Genomic DNA, 21,887 nt, shown 5'->3' with positions numbered 1-21,887 from the left:
GATCCAACCCTTCATGAGACTTACCCCCGGTGGGCCGCGTCAGGTCCATGCGGATGGCCAGGTTGAGGTTCTCCGAGCGGAAGGCCAGGTAGGAGTCGTACTGCTGGCCGACGGGGACCTCGGGGAGGAAGTCCGGTGAGCGGAGGACTACGCTGTGGTGGTCACTGGGGTTGCCATGGCAGAGCCAGGTGAGGTCCAGTGTCATGCAGAGCTGGGGCAGGTGGAGAAAGCAGCAGTCGTCGTACCTGCCAGAAAACAGACGATCACGTGGAAGAATTCATTAAACCATCAGAGTGAAATATGGGTTGCTTACCTGTAACCATAGTTCCCAGAGTGGTCAACTGTGAATTCGCAGCTGTCTGCTCAGGTGCAGAAACTACCATATATGCGATTCACAGGGACCATGACGTGGAACCAACTCTCTCAAAATCCACCACCCAACAGGACTACTCACTTGGACGCCGTCCGGACGTTGACGTCCAGGTCCCCCTTGAAGACAAACTGCCCGGGCTTCCAATGGAAAGAGAGGTGGTTCCACTCCCAGTGCATGTTCTCCGTGGTGTTGTAGGGGTCCTGTGAGAGTCAGAAAAGGCCAGAGTCATGCAAGGGGCCCAAAAGGTCATCATATTTGTTCGGCCGCCCACCTGGCTCCAGCCACCTCACCTCGGTGGCCACTTGGTGCAGGCTGGCCTGCTCAATGTCCATGTGCCAGTCACCGTGGAGAAGCAACCGGCTCTTGTCCCACCAGGGCAGGGGCGGGCTGGGGTCCTCGGAGGGCTTGGTCAGCAGGTCGATGGCCTGGCCCACCAGCGTCCAGGCTGGGTCCCAGCAGGGACCCCACACGATGGTGTATTGGTAGACATCAGCTGCTCCAAAAAATAGCACACAAATCAATATATATCAGGCTTGGGCAAACTTGAGCCCTTCAGATGTTTTGGACCTCAAGTCCCACAATTCCTAACAGTCTACCAGCTGTTAGGAATTGTGGAAGTTGAGGTCCAAAACACCTGAAGGGCTCAAGTTTGCCCATGCCTGATATATAGGGCCACCGTGAATGGGATCAGACTAGATGGCCATTGGAGTCCCTCCAAACCTGGTGAATGTCCCAACGCTATGCAATGATACCCTTCTCTGACCAAAAGGAACACAGAATGGGGACAAACACTCACAGTGGAAGTCATGGTAGAACTTCAACGGCGGCATGTTCCTCTCCACCGAGACGTCGCCCCACGGAGCCCCGAGTTTCAGAATTTGCCGTCGGCGGGAACAAGGTTGGCCTCGCTGTTCTGCCCCAGCCAAGCGCCCCGAAAGACGCCAATCCCGGATTTCAAACAGGTACCGGGGATAGTCCCGGATCCGTACTGTGGGTTAAAAAGAAAGGGAAGAAGAAACAGGTGTCAGTCAGGTGAATGTCAATGTTATCTGCGATCATTATCATTCCAGACAGCCTTCGAAAGGTGTTTTCGTTTGTTTGTGTTCATTTACTCAGTATCATTAATTGTGATGATGGTATTCTTTACGGTTCCGAAGACCAATGGTACTCATTGACTGGACCTCACATATCACAATATTTGTGAAATTCCATGTGAAAATAGTATTAACAGAGTACAGTTAAGAGACTATTTGGCCTCAACTGATTTGAAGGATGCCTATTTCCACATATCAATGACTTGGGAATTCAGAAAGTTGTCAGCTTTTCACTACTTCCCCTTCCAGGAAAATCAAAATACAAAGCACACTGTCTCAGAATAGAATATATCTTAGAAGATACAGATTGGACTTAATATATCCTCCTCCTCCTCATCATCATATTAATAAAATTTGAAGGGGTTGACTCACCGAAGAAGGTCTGGACACTGCCCTTGACCATGCGGCACCAGTGAGTGATGAGGTCCAGCCCCTCAGACGGGAAGGGACTGGCGGCGTCCAGCTCCCGGATCTGCTCCAGGACCTTTTCGGGGCCGTGAAAGTTCTCACTGGCCAGGGCGGTGAGCTCGAGCCCAGCCATGGTCCAGGTGAGGAGGGCCTTGCGCATCGGGGTGTTGCTATAGAGGCGGTGTGAGCGCTGGATATAGATCTCGATGTTCTTCTTCTCGAGGGAGGCGTAGAGCTCCTCGATCTTGCGGGCCGGGAGGAGCTCGCCGTGCTGCTTCCGGAGGGCGGCCACCTTGGCGTCCAGGAGCTGCAGCCGCTTGGTGCTCTCTTTGCTCTCGTCCTTCATCAGCTCATAGTTGTCCCGCAGCTTGACCTCAAAGACATCGTCTAGGAAAACCCAAGAGAAGTGCTGGACTTTGAGGAGGAGGTCCGGCGGGAGCGGAGTGGGCAGAGCAGGGTCCACGCTGACACTGATGCTGCCACCGCCATGGAGGCCTTTCAACCACTTCTGTACACCCAAGGCCTCATCCAAAGTGGCCGAAAAGTCGTACTGATAGGGGAACTCAACCGTGACGCTGGCGCAAGAGAGGGCCCAGACGCGGTTACGCAAAGTTCCCAGCGAGGGGAAGGGGCCTCGATGGAGGATCATTTCTTCCAGTTCAGGCACAGCTTGGAATTCCATCTCCTTGAAGACGAAGATGCTGTTGCCGTCGAAACCAGCCGCCAAACCCGGGCAGTAGGCATGGAGGGAGGTTCCGTGACGGCTGATCACCACTCGCTCGGCCGCCAAGCTCAAGTAGTTGCTCTCTGAGACGAACGCCGTGGCCTTGAGGGCACCCAGTTCGAGGGTCAGGCCCAGCAGTCTCCGGGGAGGGGGCACAGCCTCGTCAGGGAGGGGAGAACCTTCGGGTCCCTCGGGAGGCGGGGAGGGGAGCGGCGGCCGCAGGGATGCAATGCTGACCAGGGATTCGTAGCACTGTTTAGTGGCCAGAAGGTGCTGGAAGAGGTACATATGAGTGGTGGGGGTCCAGAGGACACTCAGGCTTTCTCCACACTGCACCTGGAGGGTAATTAGACATTAGAAAGGTAATTAGACATGGATGAGCTTTTCCCCTCTCCACCATAAGGTCCCCATCCTGTGTTTCCTGATCCACGCATTTCCAACCAGCTTTGTGTGGTCTTTATTCCTGGTCTGTTTGGCTTCATGAAGAGAGAGAGAGAGAGCAAGAGAGGGAGAGAAAGAGGCTGGAATGAGGACAGGATGGAGAAGGAAAGGGTGGCTCTGCCTCTTCACTCTGGTCTTCCTTGCCACAACATTGTGCTTCTACCATTTTAAAGCCGAACGGATTAAACTCTTAAGTCAAGGCATCACTGTACCTCCAAGGAGCGGATGCTGCTGCGGTAGGTGAGTGACAAGGTGGAGAGTTCAGCCGCGGGGGCCGGGATGGCGGGGGCCTTGCAGCAAGGCTGCATCTTCTCCGTGACGCTGGGCACCAAGGCCAAGGCCAGGCCCTGGACGCTGACGGTGGAACTCTCCGCGCTGCCCAGCATGGTCAGGGTGTCCACCCGCACCTCCATCGCCCCTGCACGAAGGAGGGAAGCTGTGTTGGTTCTCAATCTCCTTAGCAGGTTGAAACAGGACCATTTGTATTCCAAATACATTCAGGGAGGCAATGAAGGAAACAGGCAGCCCTCGAGTTACAAACATTCAACTTACAAACTGTTAGGGGAAACTACCCTAACAGTTAGGGTTTGTGTCGGGATTGTGGCGCAGCTGGCTGAGTGTCAGCTGCATTAAGATCACTCTGACCAAAAGGTCATGAGTTCGAAGCCAGCCCGGGCTGGAGTGGGTGTCCAGCCATTGTGTAGCCCGTTGTCGACCTTTGCAACCCGAAAGACAGTTGCATCTGTCAAGTAGGAAAATAAGGGACCACCTTGTGTGGGAGGCTAAATTTAACTAATTTATGAGGCCATAAAGAAAGAAGACTCCGGGGAATGTGGAATGCGGAAGAACTTCATCGGTGTCGTTGATGGACGATGAAAAGCAGCAGCTCCCCTGGCGGCCAGAAAAAAGTTAAATAGCCTCGGTGTATTTGTGTGTTAATTGTTGTTTGTCAAACTGGCATTGAATGTTTGCCATATATGTGTTGACTGTAATCCGCCCTGAGTCCCCTGCTATGGGGTGAGAAGGGCGGAATATAAGAACTGTAAATAAATAATAAATAAATAAAATATAGCAGAGCATCCAAAAACATAAACAGGATACAAACGTTGAGCATCAGCTCCTTAGCGAGCAGAGCGTGAAGGTGCCGTATGATGTGGTTGTACAGAATTCATAGCTTAGGAGGCAAACATCACAAAAAAAAATCACAAAAGATTCATTTACAATGATAAATGACTGCATTTCTTAATCATCAAGAACTGGGTCTGAGCTACTCTAACACCCATCACTTCTAAGGTTTCAAGAGAGGGAAAAACTCAATCTCTGCATCTCTCCTGAGACACAAACAGAGAGAGATCTCAAAGCACACAGCACATGCTCTCCAGACTCAAGTGTAAGAAGGCAGGTGTCAGATTCAAAAAGGCTTGCAGTAGACTGTGGCACAGATGGCTGGGGGTCAGTTACATTAAGATCACTACTGACCAAAAGGTCATAGGTTCGAAGCCAGCCCGGGTCGGAATGAGCTTCCAACCAATTTGTGTAGCTTTCTGTTGACCTTCGCAGCCCGAAAGTTAGTTGCATCTGTCAAGTAGGAAATTTAGGTACCGCTTTACGACGCCATAAAAATCTCCAGCAAGCATGCAAAGAACGAGGAAGTACTTCATCCGTGTCACAAATGGACGGTGAAGCGACAGCTTCCCTGGTGGTCAGAATACTCTCATGAAAAAGCTGGAATGTTAAGTAGCCTCTGTGTGTCTGTCTATATATGTTGTGTGTCTAAATGGCATTGAATGTTTGCCCTGTATATTGTGTATATTGCCCTGTACATTGTGATCCACCCTGAGTCCCCTGTGGAGTGAGAAGGGCGGAATATAAATACTATCAATAAATAAATAAATACATAAAGGCATCAATTCTAAACAACCAATCAGAATTAGAGTAGAGAGAGGAGAAAACAAATACATATACAGTGTTCCCTCACTTATCGCGGGTGTTACGTTACAAGACCACCCACGATAAGTGAAAATTTGCGAAGTACGGACGCTATATACAGTAGAGCTGCTTCCACCTTTGCGGCCATATGTCTCTCGCTCACTCACCCACCTGTCCTACCTCACTCGCGCGTGATCCACCGGGCCAAGTCCTGGTTCTGTCACCGGGACACGGCCTTACTCACTCACCGGGCTGGGTCCTGGAAAACCGCGAAACAGCGAGTCCGCAAAAAGTGAACGGCGAAGTAGCGAGGGAACTCACCCAACTCTCATGCAGGAGACATGGGGGAAGGAAACGCCTAAACTAATTTAAGCTTACTAAACTGTTCCTCATTGAGGACTTGAGACTTGGGCAGTGTGGTATTGAATTCCAACACAAACAACTTGAAGGAATTGTGGGAGTTGAAGCCCCGAAGTTTGCCCCTGGCCTGCGTGAGAGGGCCTACGGATTCCTAGGGAGGCCATATTAATTAAATAGATGAAGCCTGCTAATAAGGGGTGGCTTCACCCCCATCCTCCCCACTCACTCACCTGCAAGGCTGGACAAGGTGAAGAGGTTGACGTCCTCCACCTTCAGGTCCACCTTCCAAAGGACGGCGAGATCGTCACCCACCGGGGAAACGGGGACCTCCTCAGCCTCACCCTCGTCCTCGTTCGGACTCTCCGGACACTCCGCTGGACGTAAGAGCAGCAAGACCCGCGAAAGGCACTCTGCGCACGTGTCCGAGGACTCCACCTGCACGCCGCGGAGGGCGCAGTCCAGGAAGAGGGTGTCGGCATGGGCGCTGGAGGTGCCCAGTGGCTGGTTGTAACTGCCCTGAGGAGAAAGGGTGAGGGGTCAAGAGGGGAGGGCTCTCCAGACGATGCGGCCGAACCCTCCCACTTGGTCTTCCCCGTATTCACTTGCAGGTTGAAGCTGTCCAGGATGAGGGCCTCTCCCCAGACGTGGGTGTTGGGCGGGTGCGGGGCCCGCTGGATGTGCGAGTCGGCTCCCACCCGCCAGCAGAGGTGGTCCACGGCCAGCACGGCCCGCTGGTGGACGCTCTGGGGACGGAGGTGCTGGTAATCTGGGCGAGGGAAAGAGCAAAGGAGGGTTACAAAAGGGCACGATGCGCTCGGGCTATTTATGGCCTTTGGGCCGACCCAACTCCATCCCAAGTATAGCGGACCCTTATGAGCCCTTGTCCACCCCAAATATAGCTCAAAGTAGACCCGAGATCATGGCCAGATGAACACTCCCAACACTTCTCGGCCTTGTATATTCCATTGGTCAGATAGTAAATATTATATATGTTAACAGCAACTGGAATCTGTAGCAAATGTTACCCTATATCCGTGGTTCTCGACCTTCCTGATGCCGCGACCCCTTAATACAGTTCTTCCTGTTGTGGTGACCCCCAACCATAACATTATTTTCGTTGCCACTTCATAACTGTCATTTTGCTCCTGTTATGAATTGTAATGTATATATCTGATATGCAGGGTGGATTTCCATTCACTGGATCAAATTTGGCACAAATACAAAATACACCCAAATTTGCATACTGGTGGGGTTGGGGGGAATGATTTAGGTAGTCCGCAGTCAGGTACGAAAGAAGGCTAGTCAGGAACGAAGGTTCAAGAGCTGCTGCTAAAGCGGCGGATGAAGAGAACTGGAGGCAGTAGCCCCTCCCACTGGCTATATATAATAAGGGGAGAGTGGGCGGGGCTAACCGCCAGAAATGTTTGATAAGATCTCTAGAAGATCTTATCTCTCTAGATCTCTCACAAATTACCATATGTGCGATTCACAGGGACCACGATGGGAAAATACTGGGCATTGACCTTGAGTTTTGGAGTTGTAGTTCACCTACATCCAGGTAGAGCACTGTGGACTCAAACAATGATGGATCTGGACCAAACTTGGCACAAATACTCCATAGGCCCAAATATGAACACAGATGGAGTTTGGGAGAAATAGACCTTGACATTTGGGAGTTGTAGTTACTGGGATTTATAGTTCCCCTACAATTGAGCATTCTGAACTCCACCAACGATGGAATTGAACCAAACTTGGCAGACAGAACTACCATGACCAACAAAAAATACTGGAAGGAATTGGTGGGTATTGGCCTTGAGTTTGGGAGTAGTAGTTCACCTACATCCAGTGGACTCAAACAATGATGGATATGGACCAAACTTGGCATGAATACTCCATATGCCCAATTGTGAACACTGGTGAAGTTTGGGGGAAACAGACCTTGACATTTTGGAGATGTAGTTGTTGGGATTTATAGTTCACCTACAATCAAAGAGCATTCTGAACCCCACCAAAGAGAGGGAATTGTGGCATTTTTAGTCCAAAACACCCGAAGGGCTGAAGTTTGCTCATGCCTGTTCTGGAACAATCTTTCCTCTGGCCAAGGGGCTCACTCACCAAGCGTGACGGAGTTGAAGCCCAGGGCGAAGGGCGGCGTGTTGCCCAGCTGTACTGAGACGCTGACGTTGGAAACTGAGGCACTGAGGATGATGGTTGCCAAGATTTGGGGCATCCTGGAAACAGAAATTGTATGTATGGGGAGAAAACGGAGAGCGGGTGAAGAAAAGATGGAGTCATTTGGGAAGTAAACAAAACGAACGAGGAAATGACAAAAACTCACCTGCTGTCCCTGTCTTTGGTGGCAAGAGTGGTGGACGGCGGGTGTTCGGCCGCCCGTCTCGCTGCGGCCAGGACGCTCAGCCAGTGGGCAAACTCCTGGTGCCGGTAGTGGACGATGCAGGTGTTGAGCATCACCGCCACGGAGACGTCGATGGCCATGACCTGATGGGGCGAGACGGAATTGAACCCGTGGTCGAAGTGGGGAAGGGAGAAGGGTAGGGGAAGTGACCCTGCGCTTGACCGCTCACCTGGAGGCTGGCCTTGAGCAGGTTGAGGCACACGATCCGTTGGCGGCTTTGGGAGAGGAGCAGACCGTCTAGGAGAAGTCCCGGAAGTTATTGACACCCAGGGCCCCGATCTCTCTCGCCCCACAATTCATAAATTCCAGCCCTTGGGGGCCCCAATCCTGGACCTCCCAAGGGATTGGCTCAGTTGTTGATATATGATATAATGTGGGGGAATGGAGCAAAGCTACTATTAGCTATGGTCAATTATAATCCATCGTTCATATACAACCCACAGTCCATCATGGTCTGTGGGCCATAGATGAGCCACAAATTGGGTCCATTATGAGCCATAGGTCATCTACAGCCCACAATCAGTTGTAGTCCATGGGTCACCGTCAATTATAGTCTATGGGCTACATACAACCCATAGGCCAATTATAGTTTATCATCCTCATCCTTGTCCTACTGTCCATTATAATCCACAGTCCAATCAGAGCTCTAGTCAACAGGCCACATATGACCCTTGGGTCAACTATAGTAAATGGGACACATGTGGCCATTTGCGGATTGTTTATAATCCGTGGACTACATGCAACACACAGTCAATGATGGTCGACGGGCCACATTTGGCCCACAAGTCCATTATGATACCTGGCCACAAGGCACGGACATTCTCTCTGTCTACTCCTCCCCCGCAGACCCTCTTTCTGGCCACTGACCTTCCAGGATGAGTTCGACGCTCATCTGGGGCAGGTCGCAGGTGGGGGTGAAGCTGCGCAGAGGGATCTGCTCCACGTCGGATTGGTACCCAAACTGGAGGAGCTTCAGGGTCCAGTTGAGATGCCTGTGGGCAAGGAAAATGGCCGCCGAGGACTCAGAGTTCAGTCGAGCCCACCACCCTCTTGGACCACCCCGTTATTGGGATCGATCCCCCAGGTACAGCTTAATGGAGTCCATTTCCACAAAAAGGTAACTCTTACTGGAGTGAATTTCCCCTCCAAAAAAGCTGTAGACCGCCATTTCAATTAAAAAGAAGAACAACGTCAAAGAATAAAAAGTCCAGTCTGGCATTATTGGCAGTCCAATAAGCAAGTCACACGATGAAGGTCCTTAGCTGCTGACAGAGCGGCGGATCAAAAGAACTGGGGACCTGCTACTTATACTCGCAAGGGGAGAGTGGGCGGGGCCAACCGCCAAAGTTTTCCAAATCTATCTAGAAGGTTCCGAAGCTGTCTGCTCAGGCGCAGAAACTACCATATGTGCGATTCACAGGGATCACGATGGGAAATAATAATAATAATAATATTTGTATCCCACCCCATCTCCTCGAGGGGACTCGGAGCGGCTCACAATACAGTGTTCTCTCGCTGCTTTGTGGTTCGCTTTATGCAGACTCGCTGTTTCGCGGTTTTTTTAAAAAAATATTTTTCAATAAATATGAATTGATTGGCGCTGACAGAGGGAGGGTGCTGAGGGAGGGAGGGGAAAGAGGAAGAGGAGAGGGTCGGGGACAGGGTCAGGAGGGCGAGGGCCGCCTTCGGCAGAGAAGACCTCGACCGGGCAGGCGCTTCCCCTTCCTCCCTGCCTGAGGACCTGGCCTTTCCTCAGTGGCTTCATGTCAAAGCGCTGGTGATTTAGGAAGGATGGGGGAGAGGAGGAGGAGGGGAGGGGGAGCCCGGCGTCTCTATTTCGCGGATATTCACTTATCGCGGGGGGTTCTGGAAAGGAACCCCCGCGATAAGTGCGAGAACACTGTACTCCTAGTAGAGTAGATTCCACTCACTTCCCGTTGTCTCGGCCCTGTTCTTAACTAGGAGTTGTTTACAAGTCAGATGTTTGTAACTCGGGGACTCCCTGTAGTTACCTCTTCTGGCTGTTCATGGACAGAACCAGGCTGGTGTTCTCCAGCGCCATCTTGACCCGCGAAGGAACGTATTTCAGGCTGGCGAGGGTCAGCAGCGGCCGGCGCGGCTCAACGGGGATCACGCGGTCTAGGAATACCAAAGAAGGGCTTGGACCGTACCCAGAAAACCCAAAATCTTTGGGAAAGAGGGGGCGATCCTATGGCATTCCGGCATCTTCGTTGTCGTTCTCCTCCTCACCTGTGTCTCCGTCCCCGAGGCGCCGCAGGAGCTCGCTGTGGAAGAGCCCCTCGTGGAGCTCGGCGTGGAGACCCCAGACTTGAAGGCCCACGCTCTGCAGCTGCCGCTTGCCTGGGTTCACCTCCAACGAGACGGTGAGCGCCAACGACAGCTCGGCCAGGCAGGCCTCCTCCTGCGGGAGGAAGCACGGCAGCCTTTCAGGCATGTCCAGACGTCCAAACTAGCTTGCAGGTCTGTTTACTGCCTTAAAATCCAAGAACTGGGGGCCTCAAAGGTCATCCAGTCCAACCCTATTTTTCCACATAGGGATACATAAGACAAGCGATGGATATCCAGGTCTCTCCATGCTCTGATCACAAGAGCAAATGGAACCTGAACACTAAGCCTGAAGTCAAGTCTGTATGGATCTGTACTGGGTTATACTGGGCCCATAACCCATGTTAGTGAAAGACCCTCTCCATAAATACACAGCAGAGTAACTTAGCAGCAGCAGCGTGACCCAACACGGGAAGCCCAAAGTGATAAAAAGAACAAATACACACTATTTACAAGAACTAGGATTCCATAACACAAATAAACAAATACATAGTAGCTTTACACACAGCAGCCTTCATACTGGAGCTTTCTCACACAAGGCTTCTCTCACACAAAGGTTTACCTCACACTCCTCAGGACGACACTAACTTTGGCCCACTGGCTCTGACAGGCTTCGGCCTACTCACTCTCCTCAGGACGGCACTAGCTTTGGCAAACTAACTCTTAATAGGCAGCAGCCTTCACAATGGAGCTGTCTCACACAAGGCTTCCCTCACACAGTGGTTTACCTCACACTCGTCAGGACATTAGCTTTGGCCCACCGGCTCTGATAGGCTTCAGCCTACTCACTCTTCTCACAACGGCACTAGTTTTAGTCCACTAACTCTAACAGAGAGCAGCCCTCACACTGGAGTTTTCTCACACAGAGATTTACCTCAAACTCCTCAGAACAACACTAGCTTTGGCCCACTGGCTCTGACAGGCTTTGGCCTATTCACTCTCCTCAGGACGGCACTAGCTTTGGTCCACTAACAGGCAGCAGCCCTCGCACTGGAGCTTTCTCACACAAGGCTTCTCTCACACAGAGGTATACCTCACACTCCTCAGGGCGACACTAACTTTGGCCCACTAGCTCTAACAGGCTTCGGCCTACTCACTCTCCTCAGGACGGCACTAGCTTTGGCCGACTAACTCTAACAGGCAGCAGCCTTCATACTGGAGCTTTCTCACACAAGGCTTCTCTCACACAGAGGTATACCTCACACTCCTCAGGACGACACTAACTTTGACTCACTGGCTCTGACAGGCTTCGGCCTACTCACTCTCCTCAGGATGGCACTAGCTTTGGTCCACTAACTCTTAACAGGCAGCAGCCTTCCCAGTGGAGCTTTCTCACACAAGGCTTCTCTCACACAGAGGTATACCTCACACTCCTCAGGACGACACTAACTTTGACTCACTGGCTCTGACAGGCTTCGGCCTACTCACTCTCCTCAGGATGGCACTAGCTTTGGTCCACTAACTCTAACAGGCAGGAGGCTTCACAGTGGAGCTTTCTCACACAAGGCTTCTCTCACACAGAGGTATACCTCACACTCCTGAGGATAACACTATCTTCGGCCCACTGACTCCAACAGACACCAACTCCTTCGATGTTTGAATCACCCGTTTGTAATAAAAATAACTAGTTACATTTTAATATTTTTGACAATTCAATCCTATTCTCCCACGATGGATATCCAGATCCCTCCATGTTCTGATCACAAGAGGAAATTCAGCCTGAACCCTAAGCCTGAAGTCAACAGGAATGAAATGACAAAATATAGACAGAAACTCTAAGGGTGTGGCCTTACCTGCCGGCTGCTCTTGAGCACCTTGCTGTTCACCTGGCTGAAGCCCACTTCGCAGGCCGTGCTGGGAGAGAGGAGAGTATGTCGCGGTAAACTAATGGGTTGTTGTAACTCGGGGACTGCCTGTACATGTCTTGTCCAGATGTTATCTGCCTTTGCCCCGCTCTGAGACTGACCGGCTGTGATTTGGGTCACTCGGAGTATTTTTACACCCGGGAATTCGAACCTGGGTCTCCAGAGCGGAACGGGACTCACCTCCTTCCGTCCCAGTCTAAGAGGAGACGGGCCCGGGCCACTTGGACGTGCCATAGGGACTCGGAGGATGCAACATGGAGGACCATGACGTTGACCGAGTCCACGTGGACGGAGCAAAGCTGCGGAGGAGAAAGATACGGGGAGATCGCGGCCACTCGGACAGGAGGGACCCCATTCCCCCTTCGCTAGCCTACGTTCCCTCTTCCGTACCTGGCTGAGCAACCGAAGGAGCGGCGCCCCGAAGGAGAGCGCCCGCCCCGTCTCCATGTCGCCGTCCGTTGGGTCAGTGGCTTCCAATTCTGGGGGACGCAACCGGGGGCTTGAACGGAGGTCCACTCGGACGCGCACTTCCCCAAAACACAGGGCCAGATAGCGCCTGGATGGGGGGGAGGGGGGGACACAATTTTGGAGGACAAACAATGGGACATTTTGAAGGGTGTGTGCCCTCAGCAGTTTGGGGGGGGGGGGGGAGACTTCTACTATTATTATTATTATTATTATTATTATTATTATTAGAAACACAACATGATGAGTACACAGTATTGGATCACACGTCGGACACTTCCCAAGTGCCTAGGACTATTATAATTTTTATTATTATTTGACTAGGACTATTATTATTATTATTATTAGAAACACAACAAGATGAGTACACAGCAAACAAGATCACTGTGCGGCTGGTTGTTGTATTGGATCCCACGTCGGACACTTCCCAAGTGCCTAGGACTATTATTATTTTTATTATTATTTGACTAGGACTATTATTATTATTATTATTATTATTATTATTATTATTTCAGGGTGGTTTCCCCCACTTCCCCAAAGCAATGGATCCCGAACAACCCTGGCTTCAGAAGGAGGAAGTCAACAAAATACGGTCTGGGGGAAAAGTAAACAGGAAGTGACACGTCTTGCCTATTTTGGTGTCCAGCTGGTGTTATGGGATTAACACCCTCCCCCCTCCCGGGGAGGTCACGCTTGACCGATTTGGCTCTCCTGGGGATTTACTCCTGAACACGCCCGGTCAGAGAAATGGCTTTCGAGAAATTGCTTTCGAGAAATGTCCGGTCGAATTTGGGAACAGGATCCATTTAAATGAGGCATGGGCAAACTTTGGCCCTCCCTCCAGGTGTTTTGGACTTCAACTCCCACAATTCCTAACAGCCGAGTTGAAGTCCAAAACACCTGGAGGGAGGGCCAAAGTTTGCCCATGCCTCCTTCAAATAGTGTCCCTTGGAGAACTACAAACAGTGTTTTCAATGGGTCAAGGCCACTGATTTGATCCTCCGCTCCCCTTATGACCTCGGGTGACCCCCCACAAACATGGCCGCCGTAGAACACTTACGGCACATCGGTGCTGAAGAGTTTGCTGGAGACCCAGATGCGGTCGATCTCCTGCCAAAGGAAGCCAAAGAGAGACGTGTTGGTCCGGAGCCCACCTTTTCGGGCCGGAAGCGGACCGCGAGGCCGTGCTGGAGTACCTCGAGATCAACCACCCCGCGGATAACAATAACCCGGATGCCCCGAGACGCACCACGGTCTGCTGCTCCTCCTGGAACTTCAGGCTGAGGTTCTGGACCCAGAAGAACCCAAAGGAGCGGACCTTCAGCTCGGCCTGCAGGCGGCGCCGGCACCAGTTGGTCACCAGGATGTAGAGGACCCATCTAGGAAGCAAAGAGGGACAAGGTGCCATAGAGTTGCCTTGGAAGACCGAAAAAAATGCCTACGGGGAGCACCAGGGGACGTAGCGTCAGTGTGTAGGATCTCAATAGCAATAGTAAATAACTACTCACAAGTGGGTTTGCTTTGAAATGGATATATTGTTTGTACCTCTGCAGCAAAGAAAGAATTGGAAGCAGACAAGTGAAACCACAGAGGTGGATAATTGGAAGCTCTCTAGGCATTTCCTAGGTCCTCCAGTATGAACCATATTGAAATGAAGGATTTCCTGCACAGGAGTAGAGTAGCGCCAGGGGACATAGAGAATGCCTAGAGGGAGCGGACTGAATTGGAAGCAGACAAGTGAAACCACAAAGATGGGTAAACAGAAGCTCTCTAGGCATTTCCTAGGTCCTCCAGTATTGAAATGACGGACTTCCTGTGCAGGAATAGAGTGGCACCAGGTGACATAGATAATACCTAGAGGAGACAGATTGAATTGGAAGCAGACAACTGAAACCACAGAGATGGGTAAATGGAAGCTCTCTAGGCATTTCCTAGGTCCTCCAGTATGAATCATATGGAAACAAAGGACTTCCTGCGCAGGAGTAGAGTGGTGCCAGGGGACGTAGAGAATGCCTAGAGGGGGCAGATTGAATTGGAAGCAAACAAGTGAAACCACAGAGATGGATAATTGAAAGCTCTCTAGGCATTCTCTAGGTCCTCCAGTACTGAAATGAAGGACTTCCTCCACAGGAAGACCATAGAATGATGTCCAGAAGACCTAAAAATGCCTAGAGGGCTTCCATTAATCCATCTCTGTGGTTTCACTTCTTTGCTTATTATTATTATTATTATTATTATTATTATTATTATTATTTACTTTATTTGTACCCCGCTAGCATCTCCCGAAGGACTTGATGCGGCTTACACAGGCCAAGGCCTCAACAAAACAATAGCATAACAATACAATTCAAAGCAAATCAAAAACATTAAAGCAATAACAGTAAAAACAACAAAACAATACACCATAACACAATTCAATCTATCCTCTCTAGGCATTCTCTACGTCCCCTGGCGCCACTCTACTCCAGCGCAGGAAGTCCTTTGTTTCCATATGGTTCATACTGGAGAACCTAGGAAATGCCTAGAGAGCTTCCAATTTTCTAGGTCCTGCAATACTGAAATGAAGGACTTCCTCCACAGGAAGACCATAGAATGATGTCCAGAAGACCTACAAATGCCTGGAGGGCTTCCATTAATCCATCTCTGTGGTTTCACTTGTTTGCTTCCAATTCAATCTGTCCCCTCTAGGCATTCTTTACATCCCCTGGCGCCACTCTACTCCAGCGCAGGAAGTCCTTCGTTTCCATTTGGTCCATACTGGAGGACCTAGGAAATGCCTAGAGAGCTTCCAATTTTCTAGGTCCTCCAATACTGAAATGAAGGACTTCCTCCACAGGAAGACCATAGAATGATGTCCACAAGACCTACAAATGCCTGGAGGGTTTCCATTAATCCATCTCTGTGGTTTCACTTGTTTGCTTCCAATTCACTCTGCCCCCTCTAGGCATTCTTTACATCCCCTGGCGCCACTCTACTCCTGCGCAGGAAGTCCTTCGTTTCCATATGGTTCTTACTGGAGGACCTAGGAAATGCCTAGAGAGCTTCCAATTTTCCAGGTCCTCCAGTACTGAAATGAAGGACTTCCTCCACAGGAAGACCATAGAATGATATCCGGAAGACTTAAAAAATGCCTAGAGGGGACCCATTTTTTCAAAAGTGAATGCACGACACCATGGACCCTATTGAAGTGAAGGACTTCCTGCGCAGGGACACACTGGAGGACCAAGAAAATGCCTACAGAGGCCATGCTTGGTCGGATGAATCCATCTGCAGATCACAGCCATCTCTGGAACCTTCTTCAGTTTTCAGCCCCCAAATCCCACCTTCGTACGCCATGAAAGGCAGAAGATATATATATATATGTATGTATGCAGATGTATTCCTCCTCCCACAGACAACTCCTTTGTATTTCTCTCCATCACGTCGCTAACATTTTGGGGGCAGCAAAACTAGTTCATCGCAAGACGCCGTCATTATGAAAAAGGAAAGATCGAGGGGGGAAAACCACAATATTTACCACTTAACTGTACATAAACCGCATATTATCACTGTATCGATATCAATATATACACATATGTCTCTTTTGCTATCCGTGTTATTGTATCTATCTCTATCTCTACATATGTGTGTATTATTACTGCAGTGTTGATCTCTACATACATAGGTGTGAGTTATTGTTATTATTATCATTGTATCTATATATACACGTATGTATTATTGTTATTTTTATTATTGTATCTATACCTATATATCTGTGTATTATTAATGTAGTATTGATTTCTATGTACATAGGTGTGTGTTATTATTGTTATTATTGTATCTATGTATACATGCATGTATGTATTATTATTATATCTATGCCTTTAAATATGTACGTGTGTATTATTATTGTAGTATTGATCTCTACATACACAGGTGCGCATTATTATTATTATTATTATTATTATTATTTCTATAGCTATATATACATGTATGTGTGTTTTATTACTGTAGTATTGATTTCTACATACATAGGTGTGCGTTATTATTATTGTATCTATAGATACACGTATGTATTATTGTTATTATTATTATTGTACCTATACCTATATATACGTACGTGTGTATTATTATTGTAGTATTGATCTCTACATAGACAGGTGTGCATTATTATTATTATTGTATGTATATCTAAATATACATGTATGTGTGTATTATTATTATAGTATTGATCCCTACGAACATAGGTGTGCGTTATTATTGTTCTTATTATTGTACCTATATATACACGTATGTATTTATTTATTTTATTTATTTACTTTATTTGTATACCGCTCTCTCTCAGCCCGTAGGCGACTCAGTGCGGTTTACAACCAAGTCAATATACAAAGTGCACAACATTAGCATTAAAAACAATAACTAGGCAACTACATCAATATGACAATACATCAATACATCAATATAACATCAATACATCCGTATAACTAATCCATCACGTCTCATCAGTAAAGTCATAATCCGATCTCCTCATCCATTATTCCAAGTTCCAAGATCAATCAATTAATTGCACTGCTTAATTAAACGCCTGTTCAAAGAGCCAGGTCTTCACTCTTCTCCTGAACGCCAGCAGGGAGGGGGCTGATCTAATGTCTGCGGGAAGGGCATTCCACAGCTGGGGGGCCACCACTGAGAAGGCCCTGTCTCTCGTCCCCGCCAGCCGTGCTTGTGAGGCTGGCGGGATCGAGAGCAGGGCCTCCCCGGATGATCTTAATGTCCTAACATGTATGTATGTATTATTATTGTATCTATACCTATATATATATATACGTGTGTATTATTATTATAGTATTGATCTCTACGTACATAGGTGTGCGTTATTATTATTATTATTATTGTATCTATCTATCTATTATTATTATTATTGTATCTATATCTATATATACGTATTATTATTGCATCTATATCTATATATACATGTATGTGTGTTATTACTGTAGCATTGATCTCTACGTACATAGGTGTGCGTTATTATTATTAAATCTATATATACAAGTATGTATTATTGTATCTATATCTATATAAACATGTATGTGTGTATTATTATTGTAGCATTGATCTCTATGTACATAGGTGTGTGTTATTGTTATTATGATTATTGTATCTATACCTATATATATATATATACGTACGTGTGTATTATTATTGTAGTATTGATCTCTACGTACATAGGTTCGCATTATTATTTTTGTTATTATTATATCCATACCTATCTCTATACATATGTATGAACAATCATGGTTCCTATTATTGTCTATGTGTTTTTTTTTTACTCTTATTGTACCTCTGTTTACATATGTGTGTATTATTGTTGTTATTATTATATTGTGGATTGATCTCTATACATAGGCATGAACAATAATGGTTACTGTTATTGTCTATGGATTGATCTCTATACATATGCATGCACAATAACTGTTCCTATCATGTGTTTTATTACTCTTATTGTATCTCTGTATACATATGTGTGTATTATTATTATTATTATTATTATTATTATTATTATTATATTGGGGATTGATCTCTATACCTATGCATGAACAATAATGGTTCTTATTATTGTCTATGTGTTTTACTCTTATTGTATCTCTGTATACATATGTGTGTATTATTATTATTATTATTGTATCTATACCTATATATCTGTACGTGTGTATTATTATTGTGGTGTTGATCTCTACATATATAGATTCGCATTTGCATAGGCATGAACAATAATGGTTCCTGTTATTGTCTATGTGTTATTGTATACTCTTATTGTATCTCTGTATACTGATGTGTGTATTATGATTATTATTATTAGTAGTAGTATTATTATTATTGTGGATTGATCTCTATACCTATGCATGCACAATAACTGTTCCTATCATTGTCTATGTGTTTTACTCTTATTGTATCTCTGTATATGTGTGTATTATTATTAGTAGTAGTAGTATATTGTGGATTGAGATGCCACTTGTACCTATACCTATATATACGTACGTGTGTATTATTATTGTAGTATTGATCTCTACGTACATAGGTTCGCATTATTCTTTTTGTTATTATTATATCCATATCTATCTCTATACATATGCATGCACAATAACTGTTTCTATCATTGTCTATGTGTTTTACTCTTATTGTATCTCTGCATACAAATGTGTGTATTATTATAATAATATTATTATTGTATCTATAGATACATGTATGTATTATTGTTATTATTGTACCTATACCTATATATACGTATGTGTGTATTATTATTGTAGTATTGATCTCTATGTACATAGGTGCGCATTATTGTTATTATTATTGTATCTATATATACACGTATGTATTATTGTTATTATTATTATTGTACCTATACCTATATATACGTACGTGTGTATTATTATTGTGGTGTTGATCTCTACGTACATAGGTTCGCATTATTATTTTTGTTATTATTATATCCATATCTATCGCTATACATATGCATGCACAATAATGATTACTATTATTGTCTATGTGTTTTTTTTTACTCTTATTGCATCTCTGTATACATATGTGTATATTATTATTATATTGTGTGGATTGATCTCTATACCTATGCATGCACAATAACTGTTCCTATCATTGTCTATGTGTTTTACTCTTATTGTATCTCTGTATACATGTGTATTATTATCATTATTATTATTATTATACCTATATATCTGTACGTGTGTATTATTATTGTGGTGTTGATCTCTACATATATAGATTCGCATTCGCATAGGCATGCACAATAATGGTTCCTGTTATTGTCTATGTGTTATTGTATACTCTTATTGTACCTCTGTATACATATGTGTGTATTATTATTACTATATTGTGGATTGATCTCTATACCTATGCATGCACAATAACTGTTCCTGTTATTGTCTATGTGTTTTACCCTTATTGTATCTGTAAATACATATGTGTGTATTATTATTATTATTATTATTGTACCTATACCTATATATACGTATGTGTGTATTATTATTATTGTGGTGTTGATCTCTACATATATAGATTCGCATTCACATTTGCATAGGCATGAACAATAATGGTTCCTGTTATTGTCTATGTGTTATTGTATCTCTGTATACTGATGTGTGTATTATTATTATTATTATGATTATTATTATTATATTGTGGATTGATCTCTATACCTAGGCATGCACAGTAATGGTTCCTATCATTGTCTATGTGTGTCTATGCCACTCAACATTGAGGAATCCCCCCCAATAGAGAACCCTGAGGAGGGATGTAAACAAACCCAGGCCAGGAAGGCCTGGCCCTGGCTTAACTCCCCAAGGGGAAGAAGGGGAAGGAAGGGGTCCCCCCCCCCCACCCACCCACCTGGCCCCCCACCCGGCTTACCTTCCCAGGCAGAACCCCCCCAGGAGGGCCAGCAGAGCCAGCAGGAGGGCCACTAGCCACGGGGCCGCCATGCGGGGGCGCTCTCCTGCTTCCCACTTCCTTCCTCCTTCCTCTCTCTGCGGCTGCTTCCTGCCAACTGACGGCGGGGGCGCGCACCGAGGGGAGGGAGGGGGGAATGGAACGCTCGCGAGGGCGCGCCCCCGTGCGGCCCTGCCATTGGAAGGAGGGAGGAGGAAGGGGCGGGGCCAAGCCTGCCAAGGGAGCCACGCCCCGCCCCCCTGAGAGAGGAGCCACTGCAGAGAGAAGACAGCCAGGCATATGCCACTCAGTCAATCAAGGCGAGAGAGGGAGAGACTTCCTCTGTGCTTATAATTTAACATATTGTATATACATATAATACTGATAATATTGTAATGTAGCACAATATAATACTTTATTTATTTATTTATTTAGGTTCTTGTGGGTTTTTCCGGGCTCTATGGCCATGGTCTAGAGGCATTCTCTCCTGACGTTTCGCCTGCATCTATGGCAAGCATGCTCAGAGGGAGTGAGGTCTCTTGGAAACTAGGACAAAGGGTTTATATATCTGTGGAATAATGACCAGGGTGGGACAAAGAACCCTTGTCTGCTGGAGCTAGGGGTGAATGCTTCAACTGACCACCTTGATTAGCATTTAATGGCCTGACAGTGCCTCTAGCATTCTCTCCTGACGTTTCGCCTGCATCTATGGCAAGCATCCTCAGAGGTAATGAGGTCTGTTGGAACTAGGAAAAGGGGTTTATATATCTGCGGAATGACCAGGGTGGGACAAAGAACCCTTGTCTGCTGGAGCTAGGTGGGGATGTTTCAGCTGATCACCTTGATTAGCATTGGATGGCCTGGCTGAACCTGGGACAATCTTTTGTTGAGAGGTGATTAGATGTGCCTGGTTGTTTCCTCTCTGCTGTTTTGCTGTTGTAATTTTAGAGTTTTTTAATACTGGTAGCCAGATTTTGTTCATTTTCATGGTCTCTTCCTTTCTGTTGAAATTGTCCACATGCTTCTTGTGTATTTCAATGGCTTCTCTGTGTAGTCTGACGTGGTGGTTGCTGGAATGATCCAGCATTTCTGTTTATTTATTTTTCTATTTATTTTTTATTTGTTGTGTCAGGGCAGCCAGTCAATTATATTACATTTCTAACAGAACAAAGCAAACAAACAGAAAAATACACAACTTGTGAGTTTGGTAGCTGGTTAAATGTCCTTTGACCAGTATCTGGCCACTTGGAGTGCTTCTGGTGTTGCTGCAAGAAGGTCCTCCCTTGTGCATGTGGCAGGGCTCAGGTTGCATTGCAGCAGGTGGTCAGTGGTTTGCTCTTCTCCACACTCGCATGTCGAGGATTCCACTTTCTGGCCCCATTTCTTGAGGTTGGCTCTGCATCTCGTTGTGCCAGAGCACAGTCTGTTCAGCGCCTTCCAAGTCGCCCAGTCTTGCCCAGGGGGAACTCTCTCATCTGGTATCAGTTCTGGGTTTGAGCCTGCCACTTTTGGACTCTCGCTTGCTGAGGTGTTCCAGCGAGTGTCTCTGTAGATCTTAGAAAACTATGTCTGGATTTAAGTCGTTGACATGCTGGCTGAGACCCAAACAGGGGATGGGCTGGAGATGTCTCTGCCTTGGTCCTTTCACTATTGGCTGCTACTTCCCGGCAGATGTCAGGTGGTGCAATGCCGGCTAAGCAGTGTAATTTCTCCAGTGGTGTAGGGCGCAGACACCCCGTGATAATGCGGCATGTCTCATTAAGAGCCACATCCACTGTTTTAGTGTGGTGAGATGTGTTCCACACTGGGCATGCGTACTCAGCAGCAGAGTAGCACAGCGCAAGGGCAGATGTCTTCACTGTATCTGGTTGTGATCCCCAGGTTGTGCCAGCCAGCTTTCGTATGATATTGTTTCTAGCACCCACTTTTTGCTTGATGTTCAGGCAGTGCTTCTTGTAGGTAAGAGCACGGTCCAGAGTGACTCCCAAGTATTTGGGTGCGCTGCAATGCTCCCGTGGGATTCCTTCCCAGGTGATCTTTAAAG

At 47.0% G+C, this 21,887-nt stretch overlaps 1 protein-coding gene across 1 annotated transcript in view; it reads right to left on the bottom strand.

Moving 5' to 3' along the window:
• The window catches only part of BLTP2 (bridge-like lipid transfer protein family member 2), a 35,256-nt gene extending 15,295 nt beyond the window's left edge, over window positions 1-19,961 (bottom strand). The window contains exons 1-20 of the mRNA XM_067472205.1: window positions 19,826-19,961; window positions 13,671-13,800; window positions 13,482-13,531; window positions 12,347-12,512; window positions 12,137-12,255; window positions 11,885-11,945; window positions 9,996-10,167; window positions 9,758-9,884; window positions 8,613-8,737; window positions 7,915-7,982; window positions 7,668-7,828; window positions 7,445-7,560; window positions 5,932-6,095; window positions 5,560-5,845; window positions 3,253-3,458; window positions 1,840-2,935; window positions 1,170-1,361; window positions 664-866; window positions 455-573; window positions 25-245 (exon numbers count right to left, since the gene is read on the bottom strand). Of these exons, the coding sequence (XP_067328306.1) occupies window positions 25-245; window positions 455-573; window positions 664-866; window positions 1,170-1,361; window positions 1,840-2,935; window positions 3,253-3,458; window positions 5,560-5,845; window positions 5,932-6,095; window positions 7,445-7,560; window positions 7,668-7,828; window positions 7,915-7,982; window positions 8,613-8,737; window positions 9,758-9,884; window positions 9,996-10,167; window positions 11,885-11,945; window positions 12,137-12,255; window positions 12,347-12,512; window positions 13,482-13,531; window positions 13,671-13,800; window positions 19,826-19,896 (3,853 nt within the window). The 5' untranslated portion in view covers window positions 19,897-19,961. The remainder of the gene's footprint in view (window positions 1-24; window positions 246-454; window positions 574-663; window positions 867-1,169; window positions 1,362-1,839; window positions 2,936-3,252; window positions 3,459-5,559; window positions 5,846-5,931; window positions 6,096-7,444; window positions 7,561-7,667; window positions 7,829-7,914; window positions 7,983-8,612; window positions 8,738-9,757; window positions 9,885-9,995; window positions 10,168-11,884; window positions 11,946-12,136; window positions 12,256-12,346; window positions 12,513-13,481; window positions 13,532-13,670; window positions 13,801-19,825) is intronic.
• Between the last annotated feature and the right edge of the window lie 1,926 nt (window positions 19,962-21,887).

The sequence above is a fragment of the Anolis sagrei genome, chromosome 11 (genome assembly GCF_037176765.1).
Source record: "Anolis sagrei isolate rAnoSag1 chromosome 11, rAnoSag1.mat, whole genome shotgun sequence".
Taxonomy (NCBI): Eukaryota; Metazoa; Chordata; class Lepidosauria; order Squamata; family Dactyloidae; genus Anolis; species Anolis sagrei.
This window is presented reverse-complemented; position numbering and strand designations above follow the sequence as displayed.